General features: G+C 32.2%; 1 protein-coding gene across 2 annotated transcripts in view; it reads left to right on the top strand.

The window, feature by feature from the left end:
• Positions 1-10,423, top strand: part of POT1 (protection of telomeres 1) — a 48,740-nt gene extending 38,317 nt beyond the window's left edge. For both annotated transcript variants that reach the window (XM_012720703.1, XM_012720704.1), the window contains exons 16-20: positions 1,107-1,242; positions 3,208-3,296; positions 5,047-5,138; positions 6,440-6,545; positions 8,356-10,423. In XM_012720703.1, the coding sequence (XP_012576157.1) occupies positions 1,107-1,242; positions 3,208-3,296; positions 5,047-5,138; positions 6,440-6,545; positions 8,356-8,468 (536 nt within the window). In that variant the 3' untranslated portion in view covers positions 8,469-10,423. The remainder of the gene's footprint in view (positions 1-1,106; positions 1,243-3,207; positions 3,297-5,046; positions 5,139-6,439; positions 6,546-8,355) is intronic.
• The last annotated feature ends 980 nt before the right edge of the window (positions 10,424-11,403 follow it).

Genomic DNA, 11,403 nt, shown 5'->3' with positions numbered 1-11,403 from the left:
TATATATATATATATATATATATATATATATATATATACACACAGAAATAGAGCAGGACTGTTTGCATACCCTAAGAATAAAATAAAACATGATTCTATCAGTTTCTACTTCTTTTATTTTGTTGTTTCTATTTATAGTTTTGTTTCAGTATTAAACAGTAAATTCTCTGAGGACAGAATACCAGGTTATTTTAATCAATGTATCTTCAGCACCAGTAGCAGTATACCAAACTTGTAACTTGTTCTTTGTAACTACTTATTAAATAAATAAATATGCCCACAGTAATAGAGCTTCAAATTACAGAGCTTTTTAAGTGTCTATGAAGCCATTTTTAAATTTAAAAGGACTTCAGAAAGTATAAGCTGTTTTTATCTCATCATATTTCTGAGTATACAAACGCTAGCCATTGGCTAGAATTTACAGGCAATATGATCTTACTCCATTTTGGAACTTATTATACTATCAGGAGTTGAATTGGAATTATAGAAAGATGAACCAAAGAAAGCAGTGTTTGCACAGTTATTCTTTTAGGAGTCAAGAATGTCCAGGTACAATATAATGCCTGTCTGTCATAGAATCAGGGGAAAGTGAAGCTTTTCTTAGGAAAAATGAACCAACACTATATATGAATTCATACTACATGAACTATTCTTGGTTGTGCTACTAAATTTGATATTAAACTGAAAGTTTAAAGATTTAAAGTCAAAATGAAATTTTCCTAGGTACTAGTAGGTAGACCAAATTTAATAATCAAATTCAGTCACTGTGTGACTCTCGATTTTATTATCTTTTCATTATTTGAATCAGTGTTTTGGGCAAATGTGATTAAATTTAGGAAGATGGTTAAAATTTCAAAAGTTTAAGATTTTGTTATATTCTCAGCATTTTTTCACACACAGTGGGTCTCTTTAATCAACATATACAACGCTGTTTACAAGTTATATTTTCACTATGAACATATTAAATCTCTAAATTCATGGTTTGCATTGACTTTTCTGTAAATCCTCTTAGTCTTTTACTGCTCTTCATGTTACTTCATGGATTCCCCGTTTTGTCTACACTAAGCTTGTACTGCTTGAAGTGTGTGTGTATTCTCCTTCAACAGGTGGTACACTCAGTGAAGTCTGCAAGCTCTCAAATCAGTTTCATAGTGTGATTCCTGTGAAATCCGGACACGAAAAACTGGAACTCTTAGACCTGTCAGCACCATTCCTTGTACAAGGAAATCTACGTCACTATGGGTATGTCTTCAGTTCTGGAAAATTTTAGAATTAAAAACTGCGTAAGTTTTTTTATTGTTTTGATATAATGGTATATCTACACTAGATATTCATTGATCGACCATTAAGTATAAATTTTTTTACATACATCTATGGAAACATTTGTATATGTTTGCCTAAAATATGCCTATAAGGACATAAGGATATTTTAAATATAGAAAAATGTCAAAAATTACATTGTGGATATTAAAGTATCTTTATGTACCTTCCTTTTACATATAGAAGAAACTCTCCCTATAGAAGTCCCCCACCTTCTTGGACATAAGCACTTCTCAAACTTTGAGTCAGTCTTTCTAAATAAGTGTTTCTATGCTCTTGCTATATGTGTGAGCATAATGAATATTCGTTTGCATTTTCAAAGTTTATGTAAAATAGTATACACTATAGGCTCTCCCTGGTGGCACAGCGGGTTAAAGCTTAGCTCTGCAAGCTAGCGCAGCTGCTTCAATGCGAATTTGATCCCCTGCCCTGGAGGTGATCCACATGGTGCAGCAGATCTCTCTATCTTGCCCACTGCTCCCCTGAGTAATGTATTTCATTGATCTGCCTGTTCTGCTTCCCACTGTCTCTGGTGAATCCTCACTGCCCCTGCACATCTCTGGCTTGTACCCAGTTCTTTATGCATAAATAAATAAATCTTTAATAAAAATGTATTTCACACTATATAGGCCTGTTATTTGCAACTTGCTTTTTTTCCTCAATATTATTTTCAAGTTTTATTAATGTACCTTTATATATCATATCTAAAAATCTATACACTTTATAGATTTAGTATTCATTCTAATGTCTATAAAGTATTTAAAGAATATGATTATTTACTAACCCATTTTTCTATTAATGGATGTATGTTCCTTCCACTTATTTCACTTACAATAGTGCATAATGCTAATTGAAGTCCTTTAGAAAGTTCTTTGCATATTTTCTTTGTTACCAGTTCCATAGATCACAACCAGCATTATTCTTCATTTTTAATGGTGTTAAATACCATTTACTTATGACCATTAGATGAAATTGTTAAGTACATTCAAAACTTTTTTCTTTTGCAAATATGTTGGTATAATTACTTCTTATAGAATGCTTAATATCCTCTGTGATTGTGAGTCTGTGACATTATACTTTGTCAAGTTAGCTTTATGTATATGAGACTCCCAGTAGTTTATTCAGGTTCAGTGTTTTATCTTCTAGATAAATTAATTGTTCTGCATATTTTTACATAATGACTTCACCTAATTATAATTTTTTGCCCTAATGTTATTCTCATCTCCTATTTTTATTGTTGTATTGGAATTACTCTTTTTTTGGAGGCGAAGGTCGATAATTACCAGTTATACCTTTGCTTTCATGTTTTTTTGTTTTTATATTTTATATCAAATACATGTGACTAGATTTTAGTTGTTTTGTTAACAAGTTGTTTTTTTTTTAATACAGACATATTTACTTTTCATTTCTGTCTTTTGTGCTGTTTTACACTATGCACTATTCTTTTCAATTGTATTATCCTTTGTATTGAGTTATACAGCACCGGTATACAACACTGTATATGATGCAGAGTTATAAATTCACACCTCTTTGAATTTATGTATGTTATTATATACCCACCACACTCTATATTTTCTTTTCAACATCTCTTAAATATTATGATGCTTGCAATATATAAATTGCATTGCTTACAATGTATTTGTACATATTATAAATAAAAATACTATACTAAGTAATATGTGATTTTAATAGATTGGATAGGTTTATGTTTAATATAATTACATTTGTAATATGCACATAATATGAAAACTTCAGTCTCTTTTGCTTGATAATTCATTATTTAAACTATGTATGGTTAATTAGCAAAAAGAGTTATAATCAAATGGGTTGTAATAAGAAACTAATCACAATAAAATTGTAATTGTTTTTCTCTGTTATTTATTTTAGATGTAAACAGTGTTCTAATTTGAGACCAATACAAAATCTAGATTCTTTGGTTGATAAAGTATCATGGAGTCCTTCTTCTGTGGCAGAAGGTTAGATCAGTTTCTATGCTCTGCAATGTTAACTGTTTTTATAAAAAGTGATCTCACAGATTACATTTCAAAATTAGTTGATGTATTTCAGCCAGTTCAAATCCTGGCTTAAAGCTTAATTTTTCTTAAACAAAACTATCCACTGTGATTGCAGTGGAAATATAAAGTGAAACTCGAAAATTAACTTTAGAGTCCATCTTTATGTTTTAGTCATTACATTTAATCATCCATAATTTTAGTATTAATCATCAATTGTAAATACAGAGTCTGAAAAGTCTCAGCATTTCATATTATCTTGGGATTGAAAGCAGTTTCGGAGATACCTATTCAACTCTACCCAGTAGAATCCTTTAGCTGAAACAAGAACCTTGTTTTATTACTTGAAAATCAAAAGGACCGTTTTAGCTCACATTATAAACTATGGTCTTCCCACTTTGACTTAAAGCTCTTTCAGTAACAAGGCATATATTATATTTTAAAGCAACAAATCACCTTCACTTTTAGGTAATTCTTAATAGTGAAGCAAATCTGCCTACCTATATTTCTTTTTTTACATAGGCCACATTCTGTTTCCTAGAATCAGAGTAATCTGTTCCTTCTTCTATAAAATAACAGACTTTGTAGATTTGAAGATATCTGCCAAACCTTCATTCATGTGTATTTTTTTCACTTTCTCTGGTACTTTTCCACATTCTTTACTGTTTTGTTTCTCCTCTATTAAGATTCATTTCCAATGCACTTCTTAAAATTTGGCATTCAAAACTGAAGTTAGGACTACAGATGTAGTTTGACCAATTCAAAATATAGAGAAAAACTATCCAAAATTTGACATTCTGGACCTACTAATATGAAATTTGATTATACTATTTATTTATATACTTGGTTTTGTTAGTCCAACTGTTTGATACTGCCAGCTCATATTTTGTTATTTTCACATGAGTTTTTGCTGTTAAACCTGTTCTCCCTCACCAATTCTTAATGCATTTCTTTGTGTAGTCCCTCAAAATAGGTTTTATAAAAAACATTCATCCTTCTTGGTTATAGGTCACTGTTATAACTTAATGAGACCATGTGAGCCCTGACAATCAACTCCTTTATGATAACAATTTTTGTTATATCTTTGTGCCCTAATTCATTTTTATACAATCTAATTCTTCTTATGTGCCCCTGCAATTAGTTCACTTAAAGATGGATTACACACATGGAATTTTTGTATTCAATCCTCACTTACACTTCCAAATTAATGGACGCTGCTTATATTAACTTATAAACTTTCACTTGACTTAGTATCTCTTTAAATTTTTCTTTTATCCTCATCTTACCAAATTGTGAAATCCCAACTTTGACATTTTTGTCCATTTAGTCAGAGGATAGATCTTAAAAAGAAATGATCCACATGCTTATAATAGAAAGAGGAGAGACATTGTTACAAAATCTTAAAGATTGTTCTTTTTTGTTTTTTTGGAACATTTCGGTATTATAAATTTACTTTTTATAATGTCAGATGCAGTGAGCTTCATTTCATGATTCAGTATTGTTTTTATTGAAGTGTCAATTTATTTTAAAAATACACTAACTTTAAAAAAGCTACTTATAACTATTTTCCCTATATAGGTAAATGATCTTAACATTGGTATTAGAAAATAATAAACAAAATTAACAGGTCTATACTATCATACAACATTTACTTTACTTTTATTTTAAGGCATAGAAGATCCATGTAGTTTAATCTTTTTTTTTCCTTAACTAGTGCTTGGCATTGTACCCCTGGAGCATGTATTTGTGATGACATTTACTCTTGATGATGGAACAGGAGTACTGGAAGCATATCTCATGGATTCTGTAAGTAACGGAAGCTAACTAAAATATAATACTTTTTTGAATTTTAATATATTTTTATTATCACCTTTATTACTGTGAACATTTAAGACAACATAGAAAAATGTAGACACATAAAATTAAGCCATCTGTGTAATTTATATTCCTTGATTTGACAGTAGAAATATCAATATCCCAATAATAGATAATTGAAGAATAAGAATTTGAGAAGAAAAGTCTTTCTTTATAGCCTAATAAAGTTCTGCTTCAGGACTAACGGCAAAGATATAGCAACAACATATAAGAATTATTTGTCAACATTTCACCAAGGTTTTTAAGCCATATTTTTAAGCCATATTTCTTATTACCAAAACCACAAATTACTTTGCTATGGAAATAATTATATATTATTGTATATAGCTAGTTAGCTGAGGAAAAAAAAAAAAACTGCTGTAATTTCTGACACTTCCATGTTTGGAGATTTTTTAAAGCACCCTCACTTCTAGTACTAATTAAAAATTCAGAAGTTCATAAGGCCATGTTTTGGTTCAATATTTACCAGAAAGATTCAACTATCTTATCAAAAGCTATTATACTCACTGTTAAGGTTTATTACTGCTGATGAGTAGTTACTAAATCAACCAAAAGAAGTGCATTAGCAGAACCTAGGAAAGTTTTGAATTTTCTAAGTGGAGCACACAGTTGTGCTCTCTTCCTGCAGTAGGAAACAGTTACTTTCCTTGCAGTGGTGGGTAACAGTTCATATGGAGTGCCGTCAACCAGGGAAGCTATTGTAGTTCGGATTGACTAACCATTTGGCCAATCTAATTTTGTAGTCATAACGTATGCTCCAAACTCTTCACCATAAAACACATTGTTAGCCTGTCTAACACTGTCCTACATGGCAGGACCTTCTAAATGCATAGAGATTACTTGTATTAGTTAAGGACAAAGGCCAGACCTCTCATTTAAGGTTGAGAGAATTCTTCTCCTACCTAAACATTTCACTTAACCATTTATTGAGTAAACAATATCAATCTATAAGAAATATTTAATAACAGCACTGATATATACATATATGTGGCAACTGATCCTTGAACAAGTGTATGTGTGTGCGTGTGTGTGTGTATGGATCAGTGTTATTGTTAAAGTAGTAATTCCACTTTTAGAGTTTAGATTTGCATTCAAATTAATGAATTCTGTGTTCTTGATAAAATGAAATAATTTGATTATTTAGTGAGTAATATTGAAATATTTTTGTTCAATTATGACTTTAAAAAGGATTAATACCATTTTCTTTTTTTTTTAAATGTAATTTTTTGAAGGACAAATTCTTCCAGATTCCAGCATCAGAAATTCTGTACAATGATGACCTCCAGCAAAGTTTGGATATGATCATGGATATGTTTTGTCCCCCAGCAGTAAAAATTGGTAGGCAATAATATTTTGACAATTCTTGAAACAGCACCTCGCACGTATCTAATCTGTCAACTTTTATAAGTATGAAATCTAAATTCAAATAAATGACTAAGTAGTAAGTGATTACTATATGATTTGCATTCTGATTGGCTGAGCTAAAATAGGTATGAATCATAATTCCTTGCCTTAGACATTTTTTTTTAAAGATTTATTTATGTGCATACAGAACTGGGGTATAGGCCAGAAATGCAGGGGAATGAGAGAATTCACCAGACACAGAAAGGGGAGCGGAACAGGCAGATCAATGAAGTACACTGCTGAGGAGGGCAGGTTAGGAGAGATCCACGCCATGTGGATAATCTCCGGGGAGGGTAGGGATCGAACTCATGCTGAAGTGGCTTTAGCTTCTTAGTGCTGTGCTTTAATCCACTGCACCACCAGGGAGGGCCCTTAGACATTTTTTTAAATATTTTGAAATACAGTTAGGGGAGTAGTTTAATTATAAGCCATTTAATCCTGTGTTTATGCATGTAAACCTTTTAGTTTAAATTAAACAACCTAGGATGGATTTTTGACAAGAAACATTTCCTATAACAAGCTCTATTTAACTAGTCTAATTTGGTGATGAATTTTCCACTCAATATTGTATTGGTAAACTTCATTATATTTTTATTTTAATAATTACATTTACTTATGATATTTCCTGCATAACATTTGATTCCGCAACCAGATCTCAGATCAAAGTGTATTGATTATATCTCTGAGTCTTGCTTTTGTGGCCATTATTTCTGTTTACATTGAAACTTGGAGATACAACTCATATTAAGACTGTCTGACTCTTCTTAACAGTTTTCATCAACAATAGATTCTACCAGTTGCAGATCCAGCTGTTGTCAGTGAACTTTCATAGGTTATTTTTAAATCAGCTTGTATTTTCCACTGGCCAATCATTATATTTTATAGCTATTCCGAAAAGATAATTTGTATATAACTATAAAAAAGTTTAACTTTTACTTGATGTCAGTTTTAATTTTGTTGAGTGTTTAGATTCTTTAGAATAAACTTATGGGAACTAAAACTCCATATCAAAATCATAGACTAATAGAATTTGGATACTTACTGACAGATTGCTTTTCAAGAATATCTGACCTACTTATAGCTAACCGCAGTGTAGGAAAGTGACAATATCTTTGACCCTTCCTCACTAATACTGAGTTCTACAGTAAGTGCTTTCAAACTCAAACTTGAAGGAGCACTAATAAAATATTCTAGAAATAGATTCACCGTGGTCACATCCAAAGCTTGAACCTAGCATTCATGACGACCATCATTGCCTGGACCCACTGCCTGTTACCTGATGGGAGTTTAAGCTGGACAGATGTGAGGCTTGTGCTGACTCAAATTCCAGGTTCAGTTTCTTTGCAGTTAAATAAAGGGGAAGGAAGTCAATATGCTTGGAACCAGCAGAAAAAAAAAAGAAGTAAAAATTGAATATTCATGATTTTTCACTTCTTTTTACTGGACTACTTACTGGATTTAGGGAATCAGATGTCTAACTAATTTTGCTACTGAATGTTTTGGAAACCCCATAGTTAATTACTTTTTTCTACTATGGGGTAAAGGTCAAATAAGTCACAATTGGTACAAAGCCATAATCTAAATACAGTATGTATTTGAAAGAACAGAAATTAAATTTGGTAAGTATTTACTTTTCAAACTAAATATGTTAATTTTTCTAGCTAAACACTGTACTCAAATACATATTTCAATTTTTTTTTAAATTTTAATGGTGGTCAAAGAGCATGTTCTTTTTTATTTATAGATGCGTATCCATGGTTGGAATGCTTCATCAAGTCATATAATGTCACAAGTGGAGCGGAACAGCAAATTTGCTATCAGATTTTTGATACTTCAATTGCAGAAGATCTTATCTAACATTGCCATTCAACTTAGCGCATGTAATATATTGCAATTTTAGAAAACATTCCTATTTTCTACAAAATTGCTTTAAAACGTAAAGGATTTATCTCCCTTGTTTGTTTCCCAGTTTAATCACTGTAAAATATTTTTGACAGACTTTATGTTTAAGACCTTTTTCTCAGTTCAAAATGTTCCTCTTGCTGAAGCTATTCAGTATGATGGCTTCTAGGGCTATAAAAGAAAATTTACTGAATAAATACTGACTGTCCCCATTTGCTCTTTGCAGTCCTTCCGGGGAGCTGTCTTGTTTCCCTACACTAAAGATCACGTCACTATTGGTCACAGCATATGTCAGTCTCAGATTTCTCTTCTATCATCCCTGATTACACTGCTTTTCCTGACCTGATTATTTTTTTAATCAGCATTATTGGTGATTGTATGCTTACAAATTAGAAAATGCTCTTACCTCAAATCTCTCAGCTTTTACTAACATGTGTCTAGTTTTTTAGTTGTGTCTGTGTATGTGTGTTAGACAAAGGAATTTACTTAAATAATCCTTAAAGTGCTTGTCTGAGTTAGATTCAATGCACTTAGTACTGTGATTTATTTTAAATGGCTATGCAGAATTTGCTTTCTTTCAATGCTGAATCTTCATGTTGATCATTTCTTCATTTTTTATAAACTCCCATATTGTTTTCATTTTGGGTTTCTTCTAACTTTCAGTTTTGCACAAGAAGAGTTGCATCACCTACTATTTATCTTGGGGTGGGCTGATATATGCACTTTATTCTACAGGAATGTGTGGAGAATTCTTTTTCTGGAACAATTAAAGAGTTGTCTATTATTCCCAGATTTGAATCCCATCTCCTATATTGTTCTTGTGAATAATGATTGAATCTTCTGATCAGATTTTAAGTAACTTAAATATAGTTTGTGTCAATCTCATTCTGTTTCTAGTCTCCACAGCATCATTGTTTCAGACACTACAGGAGCATTCTCCAGTAATCCATACACAGCTTTGGGGCAGAGAATGCTTATCTTAGAAAGGCTCTGCTTGGCTGATTATTCTTTGTCTAGATATATCAGTGAAAAGTACACTGCTCCCAGGTTCTTTCTGTAACCAACCTCAATTTATACAGCTGCCATTGGAGGACCTGTATATCTCGAGATGCTGAGCGTTATTCCTCATCTCTCATTTACTTGGGATCATGATGCACAATAGAAAATGTTACTAAATGAGTGTAGAGAGACTGGCATTGGTGGAACAGAGAAAGCTGAATACATCACTTTCTGCCTGAGAAGGAAATTCCTACACAATAGTGTAAATCCTGTGTAACAGTTCCTTGCAGGTCAGAGCTGCCTGTGCTGTTCTGTTTCCAAAGTCTAAGCATGTTTTGTTTCAATCTAATCAACTCTATACTTATTTGGAAGCTTTCCTTGGTATTTGAGGAGAGAGGTAAGCTAGATTCTTTTAATTATTTTCAATATTGTTTTGAATTTTGATGAAGTCTACAGTTCATCAAGTTTTGTTTTTATCCAGAAAAAAAAAAATACATACTTGCAAGAATTTGAAAAAACAAAGCATATAATGCTGAATTTCTGAAATAGCAGAAATAAACCTAGAGAAACCCATTTTTAGCAGATTGGTGTATATTCCAGACTTTTCTCTAAGAACCTATGAGTATGTATATGTATATATACATCTTTAGTAGCATCCATGGTATAAAATGTATTTCTGAAGCTTGTTTTATATACAGACTTTTTAAAAAAGGAGTACAAATAGAGAAGAAACTTGTTTGCTTTTGCTTAGCATAGGTAACTTGTTAATGGGTAAATCTCAGATTATTTTACTTTTTATTTTTGTAACAGCTTTGGTCTGTTTAAATGTTCTATTATTGGTGAATTTTGAGATTTATATTTTTTTAAAGATTTGTTTATTCATGCATACAGAACTGGGGTGCAGGGGCGGTGAGAGGATTTACCAGAGACAGAGTGGGGAGCAGAACAGACCGACTGACGAAGTACACTGTAAGGGAAGCAGCGGACAGGTCAGGAGAGGTCTGCCGCGCCATGTGAGTCACCTCCTGGGCCAGGATCAAGCTTATGCTGAAGTGGCTTTAGCTTCTTAGAGCTGTGCTTTAACCCGCTGCGCCACCAGGGAGGACCAAGATTTGTATTTTTAAGGGAATGTATCCATGTACTCAGTTTGTTTGACTTTATTACCTTATAGCTATTCATAATATTCCATTATTATTATTATTATTATTATTATTTGTTGTTGTTGTTATAGTCTGCATTTTGTCTGGTTATTATTTTCCCTTTAAATAAACCTGGAACCCCTGGGATTTAGTATCAGTGTATTTCCTGGAAGTTTTCAAGTGATCAGTATTTTGGAGATGGGTATAGACTTCCAAAGACAGATTAGGACTCTACCCATATGCAGCTATCTTGAAAATTCTTTCATGACTAAAAAAAATCCCTTCTGAAAGGAATGTTAATATATGTTAATATAACAAGGAGAAAGCGTCTTGTCATTTTCTTACTAGGAAATGAGGCTCTATGAGGCCATGATGAGTCACATCTAGAACATCACTTTAGGGGAAATTAAAAATCTTCCTAGATAGCCCCCTCAGGATCTCTGGATAGTGTCAAAGCTTCCTACTCATTCCAGAAAAAAAGGAGAACTCAACTCATAAACTCCAGTCATGGTGACCTTTTCTGCTTCCTGCTATTACCTGTAAATAGTATCAGAACTCCTAAGCAAGAACATGCCAATGTGCTCAGATATGTGAGATCACGTCTTCTGTGTCAGCCAGCAAATGAATCAATCATGCTAGGTATTACTTTTCTCTGTAGTATTATAACTTAAGTTGCTAGGAGAATCAAGATCACTTAGGATTTCAAAGTCATGATTATCTTACATTGATCTAGATAACCCTTCCATTTAGGA

Source organism: Condylura cristata, unplaced genomic scaffold (assembly GCF_000260355.1).
Source record: "Condylura cristata isolate star-nosed mole 26May11 unplaced genomic scaffold, ConCri1.0 scaffold00005, whole genome shotgun sequence".
In the NCBI taxonomy this organism is placed as follows: Eukaryota; Metazoa; Chordata; class Mammalia; order Eulipotyphla; family Talpidae; genus Condylura; species Condylura cristata.
This window is presented reverse-complemented; position numbering and strand designations above follow the sequence as displayed.